This window comes from Lithobates pipiens, unplaced genomic scaffold, assembly GCF_037356315.1.
Source record: "Lithobates pipiens isolate NorthernLeopardFrog02 unplaced genomic scaffold, aLitPip1_a1.2 Scaffold_10, whole genome shotgun sequence".
Classification (NCBI taxonomy): domain Eukaryota; kingdom Metazoa; phylum Chordata; class Amphibia; order Anura; family Ranidae; genus Lithobates; species Lithobates pipiens.
In genome coordinates, this window is record NW_027507686.1 from 34,969,020 (window position 1) to 34,990,474 (window position 21,455).

General features: G+C 48.7%; 1 protein-coding gene across 4 annotated transcripts; it reads right to left on the reverse strand.

Annotated features, from left to right (window-relative positions):
* Positions 1–55: 55 nt before the first annotated feature.
* Positions 56–17,940, reverse strand: KATNB1 (katanin regulatory subunit B1). Of its 4 annotated transcripts, none has more exons than XM_077453867.1 (20): positions 17,775–17,940; positions 15,737–15,857; positions 14,530–14,660; positions 11,814–11,931; positions 11,636–11,736; positions 11,292–11,333; positions 11,129–11,212; positions 8,845–8,960; positions 8,698–8,769; positions 7,902–8,052; positions 7,123–7,310; positions 6,755–6,852; positions 6,238–6,288; positions 6,065–6,138; positions 2,076–2,225; positions 1,841–1,990; positions 1,017–1,093; positions 875–949; positions 609–725; positions 56–441 (listed from the first exon to the last, which is right to left on the reverse strand). In XM_077453867.1, exons 2-20 carry the CDS (start codon positions 15,774–15,776, stop codon positions 309–311), a joined length of 1,968 nt encoding a protein of 655 aa, XP_077309993.1. In that variant the 5' UTR covers positions 15,777–15,857; positions 17,775–17,940; the 3' UTR covers positions 56–308. The 4 variants fall into 4 exon arrangements, with proteins under 4 accessions (XP_077309993.1, XP_077309995.1, XP_077309997.1 ...); XM_077453869.1 differs by having other exon boundaries at positions 15,737–15,860; positions 17,775–17,921; XM_077453871.1 differs by having other exon boundaries at positions 17,745–17,921.
* Positions 17,941–21,455: the final 3,515 nt, after the last annotated feature.

The following is a 21,455-nucleotide window of genomic DNA, read 5'->3' on the forward strand; positions in this document are numbered from 1 at the left end:
GGAAGAAGGAATGACTGACATCAGTGTAATCATTAAAACACAATGCTCACAAGTGTAACATAAAATATGAAATTTAATTTATTGTCACTAGAAAGGACAAAACAGGTGATGGCTGGTGGTCTCTGGACACCGCACAGCCCCAGCGGGCCAGCCACATGATCATGCGCCAATTCCAGGACTTTCCATACCAGTAAAAGTTCCCTATCCTGATAATAGGCACATCCATAGTACTGACCAATAAATAGTTCCTCCACATCACAGTTCAGCACTGGTGAAGAATTCTGGGAATTCATCCATGGCTTTCCAGCTTATTCCAGCGCAGACATTAGGAGGTGTAGCTCTCGGAAGGCACTTCCATACCGGCCGCTCTGAGACACTCTGCTCTTCACCAACGACGAGAGGCTTCGGAGCTGCTTGTAGCACATCTTACACTTTGTCAGTCTGTGGAAAGCAGAAAGACTAGGTCACTGGATGGAAGACGGACACTGTTTGGGTCGATAAATGGGAGATGGGCACTCTGAATTATCTATAGGCACAGGGATTTCCATATTTTAAAAGTAGGCGGAGTTCACTCAGTACAGTGGGCAGCACCATGAATGAAATCTTACCTCTCCTCACGGGAAATGTCCACACCCACTGAGGGTGGAGCTGCCAGCATCTCTGTGATCAGCGGGAGGAACCTTTGCAGCACCAACTTCAGGGAAATGCAGCCAGTCTGCATGTAGCTGGGAAAACATGAAGAGTAGAGGGATCAGACCAAAAAAGCAGAAGGAGGACGGGCCCTGAAGGTGGGAGACAGATGAAGCAGATGGACCCTAGCAGTGGACAGTCAGGCAGCCATCACTGAACATCAGAGGCAATGCTGGGTATTTACCTTTCGTATTTGCTCTGTAGCAGTTTGTCTATCTGTGGGAGGATGGTCAAACACAGATCTAGTTTCCACAGCGACCTGTGAAAGACAGTCGTTAGGATCCTGGTGGAGACAGGAAATTTCCGGTCACAACTATTATACTTACGCTTTCTGGTTGATGATATTTAACATGTCCACAACCACCGACAAGTCATTTACTGCCACAGCGGAGTCCATAGAGGTCTGTGACACAGAAGTTAAATCAATCACAGGACAGAAACATCACACCAGCGGTATATAAATTCCCAGCTAAACTGGACAGTGGTATGATCTTACATCCCAAAAGACTTCCCCCTTCTGACTAGATAGTGGTCTGACCCATACATCTCCAGAGATATCTCCCCTCTCATTGGATAGCGGTATGACCTCATGTCCCTAGAGACTGTCCCCATCTCATTGGACAATATTAATACCCTACATGCCAAGAGATATCTCCAATCCCAGTGGAGGGTGGTATGACCTGATATCCCCAGAGCTAACCCCTTTGTGTTGTGTTCCTACATTCCAAGAAATTGACAACCAACTAACTGAAGGATGGAACTGATAATGCAGTGACCCAACAGCCCCAAGATAGCTCACAACTGACTGGATCATTGTATGGTCCTACATCCCCAAGAACATGCCATCACCTGACCAGATAATGTTATAACCCTACATCCCTAGAAAAATCCCCCATCTAAGTAGATCATGGTACAACCCTGTGTCCCAAGAGGTATCCCCCGAATTTCAGTAGTGATACAGCCCTACACCCCTAAAAATATTTTACCATCTGTCAGGGTAGTGGTATAGCCGTAAGTTTGGAACCCCCCCCCCCTCTCTTGCTCCCCATCATCCTTCTCCTGACCCTCACATCCCTTCTGCCAACCCTGTTGTGCTCCTCCTTCCCTTCTCCTGGATGCCCCCTTTCATCACACAGTGGGATTTTCTTACCTTGATGTCCCCGGTGCTCCATACAGCTCTCACCGTGTCCAGATTGCGCATGCGGCTGGTAAGCACCATACACATTGTGTCATGCCCCTTCCGGATCTGACCCATGGCATCCTCATCCCCAACTTCTGTTGGAGTCGAACCCTTTACCACCTACATAAGAAGAAGGCAAATGATGATGATGATGATGCAGAGTTGCTGAGTGTCAAGGTAATGTAATGTCACTACCATCACTTACTGGAAGGAAGTCAGCCACTTTCAACCCAATAGGCTCTTTTCTGGCAGCAGAGATGACTGGGGGATGACTAGGGGTGGAAGGGGCAGCAGGGGGATCAGGGCACACTGTGGGGGTAGAAGATGCCACAGGGGGTCTGTTCAGCTGTTCACGCTGCAGGAAGTAAATAATCCAATATCAAGACAAAGCAATTAGAACTAGAAAAAGGATGTGTATCGAGTATGAGGTCCTGTTTACTTCAGACAACATGAGGACAAGCAGTGTCACAATGAGCACTTTTCTTCATAGTGACACCATTGCATCCGAGGATCAAACATTTCACTGGTGGACTTTATTCACCATATAGAAAACACATTCTCAACACCATAAAATGCTACAGAAAAAACAAACAAAAACACACGTTTCCAAACTTCTGAACTCTCTCCACCCTGAACACTGAGCTGGTGAAAAGATATTAGTACTTGAAGTAAAGCTATTGCTCAGGAGTATATTGAGGGATGCAGGCATTCAGAAACAGTCAGGCTATACTGCCACCTTCAGGAGATCGGGACACCAACATACCTAAAGTTTGTGGAAAATCAATACAGATGCATAATCATAAACCTGGGGGAGGACCTGTGCCCCTCAAAATTGACTAAAAAAAAAAAAAAACTATATGTTTTTACAGCAAGTACAAAGGATCTTAGTTTCTTTCTCACCCATTGGAGGGACAAACAAATTCAGAAGCAGCTGGGAGATCCAAAAGCAAGGGTGGGCAACAGCCACTGACAGGCCTCTAAAGAAAGGACTGGGAACGGTCTGCAACTAAACACTACTTGAAGAATCAACACTTGAATCTGAAGCGGATGAGAAAAGGGGACCATGTTGAAAGCGTTGTAGCAACACCCTGCAGGCACCTGATGGGGTTGGAGGGGGGCATTTAGTTTCGCTGCCAGTTAAAAGTCCAATGATCCATGGAGGTGTAGACTTTTTTTTAGTGAGCATGAGGCTGGATGGCCTCCCCCAATGGTAACTGATAGTTTCCACCACTAGACACCTGGTGATGGTAACTCTCTGGTTGATGCTGGAAGGTGATAAACCCTTCAGAAGGATTTTGCTTACAAGAGTCCAAAAAGCTGATCCTCTTTCAGGAATTCCATCTGAATGTCCCACAATAAGGATGCCAAGAAAGGGCACTAGGATAGACATATAGCCCAGTGTGTCGAGGTACTGTAGATGCCTCTGAAGGACACCAAGGGGCCAAGTCTTTGTAAAGGAAGAGAGCAGTGGAAACTGGTTCCAGTAGACCTTGTAAAGTGAAGGGTTCCTCAAAAAAAGGGGGGGATGCTGAGATATACCAGGTACCATGGGGCAGCCAGCAGTATCCAACGATTATAGGATTCTCTTGAAGGAAATGTAAGATGGGGTAGAACTAAAAAAAAAAAAAAAACGTTCCCACTTAAACAGTAAAAAGGTGTGTGGAGGAACGAAGAGAACTGGAATGTTACACTGGTGTGTGCACTTACAGAGCACTTGAGTGACAGCTGAAGGAGATGCCAGACCCAAGGGGTTAGCTTGTGGGCTAAAAAAAATAAAATAAAAAAGAAGGTGTACTCAGCAAACTACCCAAGAACACATTCAGAGGTACAAACACCAACTCACTTGTAGAAGTGGGAGTGCACCTTTATACAGAAGTCTTGTTAGAGGAGTCAGAGGTTAGGCTCTTAAAGCCTACAAGTACTTGATGAGATTCCTCCAACCCATCCACAGACTTCCTGCATTGAGGTAGGAGGACACTCTGGGCAACTGAGGTATTGGTGAATCACAGCATCAAAGATATTCCTTGAATGTATTACAGGCATTTAATGTATGGAACCAGAGTGGTTTGCACGGACATTAGTCCCATGTAAGACAAAAGTTTAGATGCTTGTAACAAACCATCACAAAAAGCACAAGGGTCCAGACATTTACTCCAACTGCTCCACGAAGCTGGGCCCTAAACTAGTTGTGGAGGGATCTCTCCTGAGGGACTCTACTTATTCTGACATGGTTTGATGGATTACAGTTACCCCCAATACAGGATGGGGGGCCAGACCAGTTGACTCCCAGACCACTCAATGCCAAATGATATTTAAAAAGGAGAGAATCCATCTATCTGTCAGTGGATCCTTAAAGGTGAGCACACCCTCACCTAGCTTAGTGGCCTTCCTGTTAAGTTAGGTCACTGGTGTAACCATGGTGGAACAGATCACCAGCTCACACATTCTGATCCAGAAAGGGAAAGTTCTGACACCCTCAGGTGGGGCCCAGGGCACCGCAGGCTGATATGCATCAAGAAGATTTGAACAATCATCCCTACCCCTCTCATAAATCTCAGACAACAGTGGGAGACTGTGGTACCTCAAAGGATAGTCAGTCAATGACTAAAGGGACCAAAGGCCTGGATGGTGCAAGTGCCCAGACTCTGCAGGGGATCACACCAGACCACGTTTAGAGCCTCTCAGGATAGAATGCATCTGTATGCCAGTTTGAAGCAGCTAGGAAGTCCAGAATGGACATGGAAGTCCCTGGAAGACATAGGCGATAGTTTGGCCTCACTTGACGGAGCTAAGGACTCTGATGTCAACCTTATTGGTTGCTTCTGGGGACACCAAATTAAAACTCTCAGAACCACTAGGGGAGTATAGGCTGATGTCACCTATGGCAGTGGGACTGTCCTCTATGTGTCCTAGCAAAGATATATTGGCCCAATGTGAGGCAAAGCCTCGGGTACTCATAAACCTGGGCAGCTGGTGCGGATAAAAGTTAGGTAGCCAGAGGAGATCAAGTCAAAGTAAGAATTCAAAGGAACCAAACTGGAAATCCACCTGCTGTTTCAAGAGCAGGAGCAGCAGGGGGATGATGCTTCCTCTGGATTGAACAGTTGGAATAAACATCACCCTACCTGCAGTAAAACCAGCAGTGGTGAGCAATTTGAATAGGTGCCCAACAGTGAGGTAGCACCCAGTGCTTTAACCCATGCAGCCTTGCTAAACAATTCTTCAGAGATAGACAGGGTCACACCTGGGACTGTGCCAGGACTCTGGAACCCAAAAGTGCTCTATGGCTAACAAACCATACACAGAGGTCTCCACAATGCAGAGCTCAGAGCCCATAGTTCCCAATACATGAAGATCCCAATGTTCAGTCCAGTAAAGGTTTGGGTACGGCCTCCAAAGCTAGTGCTAAGAAATTACCAATCCAGATAGCTGCTAAATAGAGACAAGCTCAGGAAAGAAATCCGATTAAAGTCACCAAGGAATTAATTTCCACAAAGCAAGGAAAACCAATAAGAAAATACTTAAAACTTCCTAGGACACTAGCAAAAAATGAAGCATGCTAGGCAGAGGAGTGGTTATAATGGAATGGGCACAATTTTTCCCGTTTCCAGTGTCCAATCCTCCCGTCAATGGTAGTATAACCTGACTATATGTGAATTAGTGTGTTCCTCAATGGAAATGAAAGAAACTTCAATAAAAATACACCAAAAGTTAAGATACTAAAGCCTCAGTTTATTTATTTTTTTAACAACATGGTACACTTTCCTGCTCTGTGTAATGGTTTTGCATAGAGCAACCCCGATTCTCCTCTTCTTGGGTCCAACATCGGTGCTCCCAGTTCACCCCCATAGTGACCCACTTGCTATGGGGGCACTCTGGCATGCTTACTCCCGAGTCCCGCTCCCCCTTCACTGGCTGTGATTGATAGCAGCGGGAGCCAACAGCTCCTGCTGCTGTCTCTGAACCAATGAGGTGGCAGAGAGCCTGGGGAGCTGCTGCTCTTCTTGCACATGGCTGGATTCAGATCCAGCTCAGGTAAGTATTGGAGGGGCTGGGGGAGAATGCATGAAGGTAAAAAAAACATTCAGCCTATTTAATCACTTTAACCGGGCTGTTCCATCCAGACCCAAATCTTCATTGTGCATCTCATCTACCCCACCATTCACTGTTCCCCCACACACAAGATAGACTCACATTTTTCTTTATGGCCGCGACAGGTGTGGCCACTTCTGCTGCTGGCAGGACAGACTCCTTTACAGGCACACATTCTGAAAAATACAACATGGATAGGGACAATGAGCAGACAGGAAATGGGGTTCAATATACAAAGTGTCATGCTTATCACAGTAAAGACAACTTCCTCTTACCGTCTTCTGGGGGGGCTGGGAACGGCTCGCTTTCACGTGGAGGAGTCCGTGCTAAAAATGTGAAAAATTAATAAGTAGAAGGGAACATACATACTCTACATAGACTGCAAAAGTATGGAGGGCAGGATGGGTAGTGTAAAGGGCACACAGTGAAGACAGAGAAAGGTATGGCAGGCACAGATGGGGAGGAGAGGGCAGGGAGGGTAAATTTATGGTAGAGTAAAGGCTTGCAGAATCAAAGGGGGGGGGGGAGGATAGGGTGGGAAAATGGTAACAGAGGAAGGGCTGGCAAGATCAGAGGGGGAGGAGAGGGAAGGTAGGGTAAAGTGGTGGCAGACAAGTGAAGGATGGGCAGTGTAGGCGGTAAACAGTGTGGACATAAAAAAGCTCAAGCAGGGGGGAGGAGAGGAGTGTAGGGTTGGTAAAGTCGTGGCAGAGTCAGGGGGAGGGAAGGGCATAGAGGGTAAAGTGGAGACAGAAGAAGGGTCTGACAGGCATAGCAGGTCCCCAGACTCACAGATTGCAGTCTTTGGTTGGAAGATTTCTTTATACTCCTCTGGATTCTGGATCTCAGCACTGGACTCCTTCTCATCCTCATCACTGCATGGACTTGCCCTGTGGATGTAACATAACTATGGGGATTACAATAGAAGTGTTCAGATAGAGACACGGGTCTCCTGTCTACAGGACTCAGGTATTGGTGCCTCTGAATTAAGAGGAGCGTGTCACCCCTCTGTGCAGGGGTGATATTTAGGGAGAACATATGTTGGTGCAGTGTGCCATTCCTGTGTAGGGGGATTCAAGTGTAAAGATTTTGGTGCAGGGTGTCATTCCTCTGTGTAGGATATTTAGGACATACTGTATATACTGTGCCACACTTCTCACCTCTTTGGTTTGCTGCAGGTGGTAGACGGTCTCTCGTAGATTCTTCTCAATGAGGACGCAGAGGGTGCTGGCTGACGGATGGGGAGCTCAGCTGGAAGAGACCCCTGTGGCTCTGATCCAATCAGTTTTACACGGTTTAAGTCTACCACAAAGGAGGAGACATTCGTCTGGGCAACAGAGACACCAATCTGCAAACAAAATTAAAAACATCCTATGGTACATCAATAAACTACCACCAACCAGTGCACAGCCACCCACCCTCCTCTTCAGCACCTACCCTCCCTACCACCAACCAGCCCACAGAACAAACCCCCCCCCCCCCCCCACACTCAAAACATAGACCACCTCCACCCAGCTCAAAGACACCTGCCCAATCCCCCTCCCCATTTCCAACCAGCACTCAGCCCCCCCCCCCCTCCCGCCTGGCACAGAGACCATTTAACTTTCACAGAACACAGGCACCCACCCTCTCCCCTCCTCACCAAACACCCATCCAGACCAGCACATAGAAATCTTCTCTAAATTCACCCCTTACGCCCCCACCAACCAGCACACAGACCCCCCCCCCCCACAGACCAGCAGACAGAAACATGCACTACCCCCACCAGCACGCACACACATGCACCAAAATGCCCCTCACTGACCAGCACACAGGCTACTCCTGAACAGTCCCTCCAGGTCAGCATAGACACCCTCATTTAAACAAATTGCCCTACAGGCACACAGACCCCAACCTCCACACACACACACACACACACACACACCATCCCTCTTCTTACCAGCTGGTTGTTACAGAGGGACAGGTCGGAAACTTTGCCCCATGACACAGGGACAGTGTCAAAGCAGCGCTCAGGTTCCCAGCCATAGACTCGAAGAGCATCGCGGCCTCCACAGAAGAGACAACCACCATCACCACTGAACAGAATCGTCCTTTGGGACAAACACACATTATCACTACTACATACAGACAACCTGAAGATGAAGGATCAAAATGCAAACACATCTCCGATGTCACTTCTCTGCAATATTCTGATATTAAAGCAACAACCCCTCCCTTGTCTGCCCTTATTGGGGAACAACTTGAGAAGCTAAGAAGAAGAATGCGGAGGCCAGGCAGGGGGGAGGCAGAGGCTGACATTCTGTAGACAAATACCAGAATGTAGGCCACCAATTTGAATGAGGGGCCAGCAGACTCCACATAAGCTGGAAGATGTGTAGGGGGACTAGAGAAGAGTCTGTTGTCTATAGCAAGCAAAAAATCTCTCCCCACTAGTCTTCATCCTGTAAATGTTATAACCAGTCCGACTAACCTGTGACTGGCTGTCTGTTATAGTGCAAGGCTCCACACAGATATGGGGCGGCAGACAAGCAATCTGGTCTGTGCCATCGCTTGTAGCCTGTCCAATCACTGCTCCCATATGACAGTGGCCAGTGGACGGTGTCTGCCAAAACTTACAAACATGAATTTGTCACTCAATCAGATCATGTTCATGGGTTGCTGAGGATGCTAGGAATGACCTTTAAGGGGTTGAATAAAACCCGTCGTGGTCTACAATTCCCAACGGTAAGTCTCACCTGAAAGAAGTCGCTTCTCCTTCCACACAGCCAACCAGCTGGAACTTCTCCAGATCCCAGAACCTTAGCGTCCTGCAATATCGAGAGAGTAAGTCTGAGAATAACGGGACACACGTCAACAAATACAGAGAGAAGACTGCCCCTCACCTATCCGAACTCGCTGAGGCCAGTAAATATTCATTGGGGTGAAACTCCACAATCTGGACGGGTCCTCTGTGTTCCGTCAACTCTGCTATAATCTTCCCGGCACTCAAATCCCAGAGCTGGAGGGCAACATGGAGTCAGTGCTCAGTGACTGCTGGTATCTCTACAAACACCTTTATCTCCCACGACCCAGACAGCCTCACCCCTGTTGACCCAGATTAGACCATATACAGACATTCGCAGGCTATATGCTGTGCACAGGTAAAGTCAAGGTATCCATGAGAAACAAGTAGATAAACTGGAGGATGATGAATAAACAAATAAAAATCGCTTCCATATAAAACCATATAATAACATTTATTATGTGGCCATAGATAAAAAAAAAAAAAAAAAAACAGTTACGTGTAAAATTTAATTTAAAAAGGTAAAAGCGCAAGTCTCTTCCAGCCTTAAACACTAAAAATGGAGGGCCCAGCACTTACGATGGAAACAGGCTCAAGTTTCACATACCAGCCAGAAGGTTTTCTGGGTTCAGCAAACCTTCTGGCACACTTTAGTGTGGTGTGTAGTAAAGCTGGAGGCCACCAAGAAGACTGCCGCTCACAGGATGGAGACAATGCGGCAGGCCAAGCGAGATGTGGTCACTCCAGCCGCTCATGTCAGAGGAAGGATCCAATCATCTCCCTTGGCCTGCTACATTATTGTCCCCAACCTGTGAGCGGCCATCTTCTTGGTGGGCTCCAGCTTTACTACACACCACACTGAAGTGTGCTTTCCCTGTGGGACACAAACAGCTGATCCCAGTGAACCTTGCGGCTGGTATGTGAACCTTGAGCCTGTTTCTATGACAAGTGCTTGGACTTCCATTTAGTGTTTGAGGCTGGATGAGACTTGGGCTTTTACCTTTTAAATTAGACTGTGTCGTTCACACATCACTTTGTTTTTATCAGGACTGTGTGCTTTATCTATGGCCACATAATAAATGTTACTGCACGTTTTATATGTTTATTCGTCATTGTCCAATGCATATACTTGTTTCTCATGGATACTCTGACCTTACCAGTGCACAGCATATAGCCTTTGTCTTTCTGTTTTGGATATCTCCATTCCTCCAGTGAATTGCATGCAGCATGGGACTGGGTCAATAGGATGCATGTCACTACCACACAACTGCTAGCCCATTCTATGGTTGAGCACCTTGGGTATGTTTGTTGCATTTCCATCTACAGGCATTGCCTTCCCCCAACCCATGTTGGGCTTAAACCATCTACAGACATTGCCACCCCAATACATTGTTGCCGCCACCAGTTCACAAGTCAGGAGTATATAGATCACCATTAACACATCAGATCAGTAATATACAGCCCAGCATTAACAGATCAGGAGTATGCAGCCCAGCATTAACAGATCAGAAGAGATACAAAAACAGTCACTTCCAGCACTAATAGGTCTTCCAAGGTGTGGAGTAACAGATGTCAGATAAAATGGTGGTGTGAAATGTATATATGGTATCCAAAACTGGGTGGATGCCGCCTTACTCAGATGGGGTAATCCGAAAGGAACTACAAGAAAAAAACAGCAATGGAAGGCATGCACAACTAGTGCATTACCCAAAAAAATGTTATAATACAAACTGCAACTGACAAAAGGCCATAAAAAAACAATGCATGGACATGCACAGAACACTGGGTACAGCTAACGTGTTTCGGGGGCGCACCCCCTTCCTCAGGCTTCCTAGGCTTTTTATGGCCTTTTGTCAGTTGCATTTTGGGAGTACCCACTTTTATATAAAACATTTTTATTATGAAATTATCTTTGGTAATGCACTAGGTGTGCGCACCTTAAATTTCTATTTTTCTTGTAGCTTAACAGATCAGGAATATATAGCTCAGCATTAACAAGTCAGGAGTATATAGCCCACTACTGTTTGCCCTTCCCTAATGATCAGTTCCTTACCTGCTTGTTCCGACATGCTGCCTTCCGTCCCTCCCCTCACATCCATACCGAGTGCCTGTATGCGATGTAGAAAATGGGTGGGACGGATGTGAGGGGAGGATCAAATGGGAGTCAATAAAGCCATGCTACAGAGTCAGCTGCTTGTGTGTGCTGCTCTGCTCCAAAGTCAGGAAGGAATTGTTTGGACAGCGGGGCTCAGCACTGCAGACACGAGTTCTACCCATCACCATTTCGTGTAGGACGGGTTGCCGACCCCTGATCTATAGTGTCCCAGGACAGTACTAAATATAGTATAGCCCTCATTTCTCTGGGTAGGGAATCCTCCACTAACCTTTACACTGTTGTCCTCTGAAGAGGATGCCAGCCACTTGCCATCTGGGCTGAATCGCAGGCAGCGCACAGCTTGTGTGTGACCCTGCAGAATGAAGGAAAGAAGTCATACCTGAAGGAGTAACATGGTGACCACAGGAGGCTGTAGATGTCGCTACACTCACCTTATATCGAAACACACAACCTTTCCTCCGCACATCCCAGAGCTGTACAACACAGAGAGAAACACAACATATCATCAGAATCAGATTATGGCCGAGAAAGGAACCAGATTTCACTTAGCTGGCTCAGTAGAGACAGGGTCTACACCAGAAGGACTTTTGTTGGGCAAGACAATGACAACACACACATCATAGCTAATGGTGGGCAATGATAAAACGAAGCACCCAACCAATAGACTCGGTGTCCTCCCAACATCCTCTAGGGCCGTTTATAGCATAGAAGGGAGGCGCTGATTGGTTACTGGGAGGGACACAGACGGTCCTTTACACAACAGACATGTCTGTACCTTAATATTTGTGTCCAGAGACCCAGACGCCACAAACTCTCCATAGGGATGGAAATCCAAACTGCAAATGCTGGCCTTGTGACCCACTAATGTTCTCTGTACTGAGGAGAAAGAAAGGTGTTACAAACAGAAATCAAGATTCAGTTGAGAAAATGAAAGATAGTAAGTGGAATCTTACTTTTGGCTTCTTCCATATTCCAAATCCGCAAAGATCCTGACTGTGATCCGGCAACAATCAGCTTCTCCGACGGGTTAAACCGCACGCTCTCCACTGGGGATGTGTGACCAGTCAGACTCTATCACACCAGAAAAAAAAAAAAAAGAAGGAGTTAGAAATAGTTACCGGTAGTCTTCCAGGAAAGCCCTTGAGAGATGGAGCTCCTCCCATGGACACAGGAAACATTGCCAAATCACTTTAAAAAGGTGATCCCTCAGTAACAAGGATGGAACCAAGATCTTCAGAACACAATCTTTAAGGTGGGATTGTGCTGTCCTGGAAGACTACTGGAAATAGTTACCGGTAAACCTAACTCCGGTTTTACCCAGTCATGTTCCAGGTCAGCCCTTGAGAGGATCCCAAAGTACTCACCAGACTGAGGGGGGGCCCAGTTTGGAGGACTTTCCTGATCTGGGCCAATATGGGGCCACCAAATTTATCCATGTCTCCTTCAGCAGAAACTTGGACAGAACTCGCAGAATGAGATTTAGTGGTGGAAATGCAGAACAGAGGTCGAAACCCCAAAGAGCTCTGGAGAGCATCCACTGCTAAGGGCTGATCCCCCGGATTTAGAGAGACAAATCTTGGTACTTTCGTGTTTTTCTAAGTCTACTTCTAGATCTCCCCAGTATAAATCTATGCTCTTGATAAACCAGGAATGGTTGATACTTCCTGAGGTTGAGACTTGCTGACGACTCAAAAAAAAAAAAAAAATCTGTAATATCGTTCTGTTCTCCTTTCAGATGAACTGCAGAAATAGAACGGAGATTCTGCTCTGTCCACTTTAAAAACAGTCTTGGCAATCAACATTAATCGGGGACTTCTGGTTTCCCCCTGTTTGTTGATGTATGCCATGGCTGTCATGTTGGAGCAGATTTAGAGGTGACAATCCTGGACCAGGTCTTCAAAGGTCAACAACCCTCTGGATACAGCCATCAAATCCCTCCAATTGGAGAAGAACCTCCTCTCTTCCGGGGTCCACCTGCCCTGAGACCAATGATCGTCTGCATAGATGCATCTTAGAGGTTGTGTCTTCCACCCAGGTTTTCGTCTGCTGACGTGTCTACTATGCAACACATGGCCTTGAACAACCTCAGAAAGGACTTCAAAAAGCTCTTCTCTTGGAGTACCTACAATTTAATGTTCCTGAAGCTGCGAGAGCCAGAATTCAAAGTTTCTGGTGACACACGTTGTAGCCAAGGCTGGTTTTAAATTGGCTATAGAAGCATCCCAGGCACTCTATAAAATGATATCCATTCTTCTGTCTATGGGATCCTTTAGGTGCCCCATGTCTTCAAACGCTAAATCTGATTGTTTGGACAGCGTTGCATCTAACTTGGGATTTTTATTCCAGATAGCCTCCAGATTTTCATCAAAGGAAAATCTTCTCTTTAAGGTATTGGAGAAACAATCTCTTTGTCAGGTTCAGACCACTCTTGCTGAATAAGATCTGATAGAATCTCATTGACTTGCTTTATTTTTACTCTAGCCCTGATACATTATATCAGATTCTGAGTCTGAGGAAGTTGGCCTAACCACCGCTAGGCTTTTGCTAGTACCCAAGGGCTCAACTGAACTATAGTTTGTTGGGGGGGGGGGGGGGGACTATCATAGTGCTACTGCTGGTGTGCTTGCATTAGAGACAAGAAGATTAGCAATGCACTGCTCTCTTACTATTGTTTAGCTATAATGCTCTTTGCTGCACACACCCTGGTGAACAATGTATCTTCGTGTCAGGGCCTGGACTTGAACCTCTGTTGTGTCTGAGAAAGACTCTTCTTGCTGAGCCACCAGGAGCTGCATAAAGGATCCCCTCTGTAATAAAACATAAAGGATGGGGGATAAGTCACCTAGGTCACTTAACCCAGGACCCACCTAGTGTGCAAGATCCCAGTCTCAGCAGCACATGCCCCTCTTTGACTGTGAAGAGCCCACCACCTAGGAGTTCCCTAGTCCAGTCCACTAAAAAGGCACCACAAAAAAATGCTCAGCAGCCTACTTGGGCCTGGCTGGTGCTTGATTCTGCCAGAGTGTCCTGAGAGGCAGCCTCCATAGTCCCCCTCTGCTCCGGTTCCCGCTGCTAGTCCCATCTTGCTGGAAGCTGGTCGGGACCATGTAGGCACAGCATGGCCTTCCTTTTCCCTTCTGGCATCTCCGGCCCAGCATTGTATGGCACAGCCTATGGGAGAGCAAAAAGTTGCCCCCCACCTGGCTGAGCCCTCATCCCCTGGGGAACCGCTGCCATCATGCCGCTGACCCTCGCTGGGTTCTGGAAGGAGGCAGGAAGGGGTCTACTCTGATCAGCTGGACGATACCCGAGGCCAAAAAGAGTGGGTGAGGATTTCTGCAGAGTACATTTCTGCATTGCTGGGTAAGACCTGATCCTCTGCCTGCAGCAATTCTCCTATCCCTTCATCCAGCTCCTGAGAGATGGAGTCCTCCCCATAAAATAAAAAAAAAGATGGTTCCTTTAGGCAACATGCCTCCTCCGGTGGAAACACAAATGACTGGCCATGATATGGAGGGACCGCTTTTCAAATTTATTTGGCAATGGGTTTCATGTGTCGATGGGAGGAGCTCCATCTCCTAAGGGCTAGCCTGGAAGACAACTGGGGAAATAGAAGTTTTATTGGGAAGGGGAGCAGCAGGTCACAAACAGTGTGCGGTTGGCTCTCACCATGATGCAGTTCGGTTTATTCACTGACCACAGGTTAACTCGGCAGTCTTCTCCCCCTGTAGCCATGAGACGGCCTGAACTCTTCCCCAATGCCACAGCTGATACATTGCTGGCGTGAGCAACAAACTCCTCTACAAGATGAGAAGGAGACAATATGAGGAAGAGGGACAAGACAGAGCGACGCCATGGGGACGACAGACAGACTGATCGACAGACACGGGGAAGACAGACAGACTGAGCGACGACGCGGGGAAGACAGACAGACTGAGCGACGACGCGGGGAAGACAGACAGACTGAGCGACGACGCGGGGAAGACAGACAGACTGAGCGACGACGCGGGGAAGACAGACAGACTGAGCGACGACGCGGGGAAGACAGACAGACTGAGCGACGACGCGGGGAAGACAGACAGACAGACTGAGCGACGACGCGGGGAAGACAGACAGACAGACTGAGCGACGACGTGGGGAAGACAGACAGACTGACGACGCGGGGAAGACAGACAGACAGACAGACTGAGCGACGACGCGGGGAAGACAGACAGACAGACAGACTGAGTGACGACGCGGGGAAGACAGACAGACAGACAGACAGACAGACTGAGCGACGACGCGGGGAAGACAGACAGACAGACAGACTGAGCGACGACGCGGGGAAGACAGACAGACAGACAGACAGACAGACAGACTGAGCGACGACGCGGGGAAGACAGACAGACAGACTGAGCGACGACGCGGGGAAGACAGACAGACAGACAGACTGAGCGACGACGCGGGGAAGACAGACAGACAGACAGACCGAGCAACGACGCGGGGAAGACAGACAGACCGAGCAACGACGCGGGGAAGACAGACAGACAGACAGACCGAGCAACGACGCGGGGAAGACAGACAGACAGACAGACCGAGCAACGACGCGGGGAAGACAGACAGACAGACAGACAGACCGAGCAACGACGCGGGGAAGACAGACAGACAGACAGACAGACAGACTGAGCGACGACGCGGGGAAGACAGACAGACTGAGCGACGACGCGGGGAAGACAGACAGACTGAGCGACGACGCGGGGAAGACAGACAGACTGAGCGACGACGCGGGGAAGACAGACAGACTGAGCGATGACGCGGGGAAGACAGACAGACGACGCGGTGAAGACATACCGAGCGACAATTCGGGGAAGACAGACAGACTGACAACACAACTTACGCAGCTTCCATGCAGTTTTCGTCATCCCTGGTGTGGCCATGTTGGCACGTAGATGGGAGAATTCTGCCCCCAGAGGGGTCGGACCACCCCGTAACCAGCACAGAAGTGTCACATAAGGAACCTGCTAGACAAAAACACAGTTATCATTATACAGGATCTATATTATTAAAATCCAGGATTGTTATTATAATTATTATACATGGGGGGGGGGGGGGTTAAAGAAGAAGGGGGACACAAAGATGGGAGAGGAACATAGTAAAAGTGAAGGGGACACAGGAAGGGTGGGGGAGGAGGAGGAGGAGGACAGAGGGGACTACACAGTGGGAGGCAGAGAGTGGTGGGACATAGTAAGAGGGTGGGGAACAAAGAGGGACACAGAAGAAGGATAGGGGGACCAAGGAGGGACACAGAAGGAGGATAGGGGGACCAAGGAGTGACACAGAAGAAGGATAGGGGGACCAAAAAGTGACACAGAAGAAGGATAGGGGGACCAAGGAGTGACAGAGAAGAAGGATAGGGAGACCAAGGAGGGACACGGAAGAATGATAGGGGGACCAGGAGGGACACGGAAGAATGATAGGGGGACAAGGAGGGACACAGAAGAAGGGAGGGGGACAAGGAGGGACACGGAAGAAGTGAGGGGGACAAGGAGGGACACGGAAGAAGTGAGGGGGACAAGGAGGGACACGGAAGAATGAAGGGGGACAAGGAGGGACACAGAAGAAGGATAGGGAGACCAAGGAGTGACACAGAAGAAGGATAGGGGGACCAAGGAGTGACACAGAAGAAGGATAGGGGGACCAAGGAGTGACACAGAAGAAGGATAGGGGGACCAAGGAGTGACACAGAAGAAGGATAGGGGGACCAAGGAGTGACACAGAAGAAGGATAGGGGGACCAAGGAGTGACACAGAAGAAGGATAGGGGGACCAAGGAGTGACACAGAAGAAGGATAGGGGGACCAAGGAGTGACACAGAAGAAGGATAGGGGGACCAAGGAGGGACACAGAAGAAGGATAGGGAGACCAAGGAGGGACACAGAAGAAGGATAGGGAGACCAAGGAGGGACACAGAAGAAGGATAGGGAGACCAAGGAGGGACACAGAAGAAGGATAGGGAGACCAAGGAGGGACACAGAAGAAGGATAGGGAGACCAAGGAGGGACACAGAAGAATGATAGGGAGACCAAGGAGGGACACAGAAGAATGATAGGGAGACCAAGGAGGGACACAGAAGAATGATAGGGGGACCAGGAGGGACACGGAAGAATGATGGGGGGACAAGGAGGGACACGGAAGAAGGGAGGGGGACAAGGAGGGACACGGAAGAAGGGAGGGGGACAAGGAGGGACACGGAAGAAGGGAGAGGGACAAGGAGGGACACGGAAGAAGGGAGGGGGACAAGGAGGGACACGGAAGAAGGGAGGGGGACAAGGAGGGACACGGAAGAAGGGAGGGGGACAAGGAAGAATGAAGGGGGACAAGGAGGGACACAGAAGAATGAACGGGGACAAGGAGGGACACGGAAGAATGAAGGGGGACAAGGAAGAATGAAGGGGGACAAGGAAGAACACGGAAGAATGAAGGGGGACAAGGAGGGACACAGAAGAATGAACGGGGACAAGGAGGGACACGGAAGAATGAAGGGGGACAAGGAAGAATGAATGGGGACAAGGAAGAATGAAGGGGGACAAGGAAGAATGAAGGGGGACAAGGAAGAATGAAGGGGGACAAGGAGGGACACGGAAGAATGAAGGGGGACAAGGAGGGACACAGAAGAACGAACGGGGACAAGGAAGAATGAAGGGGACAAGGAGGGACACGGAAGAAGGGAGGGGGACAAGGAGGGACACAGAAGAATGAAGGGGGACAAGGAGGGACACAGAAGAATGAAGGGGGACAAGGAGGGACACAGAAGAATGAAGGGGGACAAGGAGGGAGAGAAGGGAACACAAGGCAAAGGACGCATAGAAGGAGGGGCCCAAAGAGGAGGATAGGGATGACACACACCTCTCCCCGGGAAGGAAGGGGGTCTCTCACCTCTCCGCTCTCTCGGGGGGTCTTAGCTGGAGGTCACGTGTTCTTGTATCCCCCCCCTCTCTATCCCACTCTCCGTTCCCTGACAACCAACTTCACAACAAATCTGTGATCCCGCCCACAACGGAAAGCGTCTACGTCCTTCCGTCACGCTGCCCGTACTTCGGGGGCCATAACAGTTCCTGGCAAAGAAGTCTCCGCCCTTTCATGTGAGTGGATCTGCAGGGACACGCCTCGCTATACTTCACTACAGTACTGTGTATGCAGGACAGGTGGGAGACACAGGAAGGAGAGGATTCGGATTTCTCCTCCCTCCAGCCAGCAGGAGGCGGAAGAGAGGCAGCGCTGGTGTAGTGTCACAGTTTGCTGCCTATCACAGGATGGTGCGGAAGTGACGTTGTTGCGTACTGCGCATGCGCGATGCGTTCCAAACGCTCGCGCCGTGCGTTCCAACATAGTTTCGGCAATACAGTTCAGCGAAACCATCACATAATGTTACGGAAGTGATGTTACACACAACACAAACACGGGCCACGTTGTTGCGTACTGCGCATGCGCGATGCGTTCCAAACACTTGCGCCGTGCGTTCCAACATAGTTTCGGCAATACAGTTCAGCGTAACCATCACATAATGTTACGGAAGTGTTCGTTACAACACTAATACTTCCCTTGTTACCTAGTAGGTTTTGCATTGCTGGGACTTGTAGTGCCTATCCTGAGCTACATGCTTCAATGTTCAGTGTCCTCATCCCTATCCCCATGCTTCAATGTTCAGTGTCCATCCTTATCCCCGTGCTTCAATGTTCAGTGTCCTCATCCTTATCCCCGAGCTTCAATGTTCAGTGTCCATCCTTATCCCCGTGCTTCAATGTTCAGTGTCCTCATCCCTATCCGCGAGCTTCAATGTTCAGTGTCCTCATCCTTATCCCTGTGCTTCAATGTTCAGTGTCCTCATCCCTATCCCCATGCTTCAATGTTCAGTGTCCTCATCCCTATCCGCAAGCTTCAATGTTCAGTGTCCTCATCCTTATCCCTGTGCTTCAATGTTCAGTGTCCTCATCCCTATCCGCAAGCTTTAAATGTTCAGTGTCCTCATCCTTATCCCTGTGCTTCAATGTTCAGTGTCCTCATCCTTATCCCTGAGCTTCAATGTTCAGTGTCCTCATCCCTATCCCCCTGCTTCAATGTTCAGTGTCCTCATCCCTATCCGCGAGCTTCAATGTTCAGTGTCCTCATCCTTATCCCCCTGCTTCAATGTTCAGGGTCCTCATCCTTATCCCCGAGCTTCAATGTTCAGTGTCCTCATCCCTATCCCCCTGCTTCAATGTTCAGTGTCCTCATCCCTATCCGCGAGCTTCAATGTTCAGTGTCCTCATCCTTATCCCCCTGCTTCGATGAGGACACTGAACATCGAAGCATGGGGATAAGGATGAGGACACTAAACATTGAAGCTTGCGGATAGGGATGAGGACACTGAACATTGAAGCACAGGGATAAGGATGGACACTGAACATTGAAGCTCGGGGATAGGGATGAGGACACTAAACATTGAAGCAGGGGGATAGGGATGAGGACACTGAACATTGAAGCTCGGGGATAAGGATGAGGACACTGAACATTGAAGCAGGGGGATAGGGATGAGGACACTGAACATTGAAGCTCGGGGATAAGGATGAGGACACTGAACATTGAAGCTCGGGGATAGGGATGAGGACACTGAACATTGAAGCTCGGGGATAGGGATGAGGACACTGAACATTGAAGCATGTAGCTCAGGATAGGCACTACAAGTCCCAGCAATGCAAAACCTACTAGGTAACAAGGGAAGTATTAGTGTTGTAACGAACGGCCCAGTGTTTGTGTTGTGTGTAACTTCACTTCCGTAACATTATGTGATGGTTTATTGCCGAAACTATGTTGGAACGCACGGCGCAAGTGTTTGGAACGCATCGCGCATGCGCAGTACGCAACAACGTGGCCCGTGTTTGTGTTGTGTGTAACATCACTTCCGTAACATTATGTGATGGTTTCGCTGAACTGTATTGCCGAAACTATGTTGGAACGCACGGCGCGAGCGTTTGGAACGCATCGCGCATGCGCAGTACGCAACAACGTCACTTCCGCACCATCCTGTGATAGGCAGCAAACTGTGACACTACACTGGCACTGAGAACTCAGCTCAGACTAAGTGCGGGGCTGATGGGTAGTGAGGGCGGAAGGATCTTCTGACTTTCTTCACTTCATTCAATTGTAGGCTGTGTGATCTGTGATTAAATGGGGACGGGAACGACTCAGCCCCAGACCCCCTGCTGTCCTCCTCTATCCCCCCAGCCTTCTTCCTTTCTGCAGCTAGGTTCCCATTGTCCTACGTTTGCAATTAATACTTCACATGTGTGGTGCAAACACCGCCTACATATGTGTGCGTGACCTAGTTTGCATTTTTTTAATAAATATTTATTTTATTATTTTTAAAAATTTTACTTTGCATTTAATTTTTTTTTAATCACGTTTATTTCTATCCCAAGAAATGTAAACATCCCTTGTGATAGAAATAAGGGATGACAGGTCCTCTTTATGGAGACCTCTGGAGTCTATAAGACCTCAGATCTCTCCTCTACCCTGGTAAAGCATCAGAGCAACAGAAAATATATATCCTCATGCTTTCCTATGTTTTTACATCTGCCACAACTGGAAATGACTTTATGACGTTGCTTCTGGCCTTCCAGGACCATAGAGATAGCCGGGGACCATCTGGTCCTCAGCCAGCTCTATGGTAACCCAGTGGCATCGCCGGTGTCTTGTCAAATAACGTCCTCCATCGGATAGTATCCGCTGCATACTACGCATGCGCAGTACACAGCAACACAGATTCCGAAAATTGCAGAGGATGAACGGCGCCTGCGCCGTGAGTCCAGGTTCTAGGCCCACCATCCAAGTGGACATAGAGTAGGAATAAAAAAGAGCCGAGCGCAGCGAGGCCGAGCCCGAAGCATGGCGAGCGAAGCTCGCCCGCGAGGGGCCCTCTAAAATTCACAACCCTATGTCCGCTTGGATGGTGGGGCTACCACCTCCACTCACGGCGCAGGCGCCGTTCAGCTTCAGAGATTTTCCGAAGGTTCGTCTGCTTGTACGGAGCGGACACTATTTGATGGCCGGACACTATATGGCAGAACACCGGATCGGATCCTGGGCTCCCCAATTGCACGGGAGAGGTGCCGGTGGGAGGGGGAACATCCCCTTCCCTTGCCTGTAAAAGTCATCCAGTGACTAAGTAGCTGCTGGGATGGCTTTTACCAAGATAATCGCTGGCTGAAAACACCAATACCAGGATGCTGCCTGTAGCTGCACGCATCATCCCAGTATAACAACCAAAAGTCAGGGGCGTCCACCTATCAGGAAGAGGTTAAAAGGGTCTTGCACTATTATTGAGTATTATTCACATAATGTTGAAATGAATGGACTTCCCTAAATGTACAGCACAGAAACCTGTGACCGGCGTAGGTGTGTACAAGTTAGATTACACTTGCAGTTGCCCTCTGAAGAATGATTTGCATTGTATCGCTTTTGCCATCTTCACCCTGGGCACTGGCATTGGGTATATGTGGAAGAGGAAGAAAAAATTTGACTGCACACCACCATACATCCAATAACGATTTATTGTGTTAATAAAGACTGGTGCCAGGA

What these genes read in the sequence shown, in the direction of transcription:
- KATNB1 (XM_077453867.1), bottom strand. Translation starts at nt 15,776, where the DNA reads ATGGCCACACCAGGGATGACGAAAACTGCATGGAAGCTGC. An exon ending in ATAAACCGAACTGCATCATG is followed by an intron (nt 11,932 to 14,529) that starts GTGAGAGCCAAC and finishes CTGGTGTGATAG; the next exon opens with AGTCTGACTGGTCACACATC. An exon ending in GAATATGGAAGAAGCCAAAA is followed by an intron (nt 11,737 to 11,813) that starts GTAAGATTCCAC and finishes CTTTCTCCTCAG; the next exon opens with TACAGAGAACATTAGTGGGT.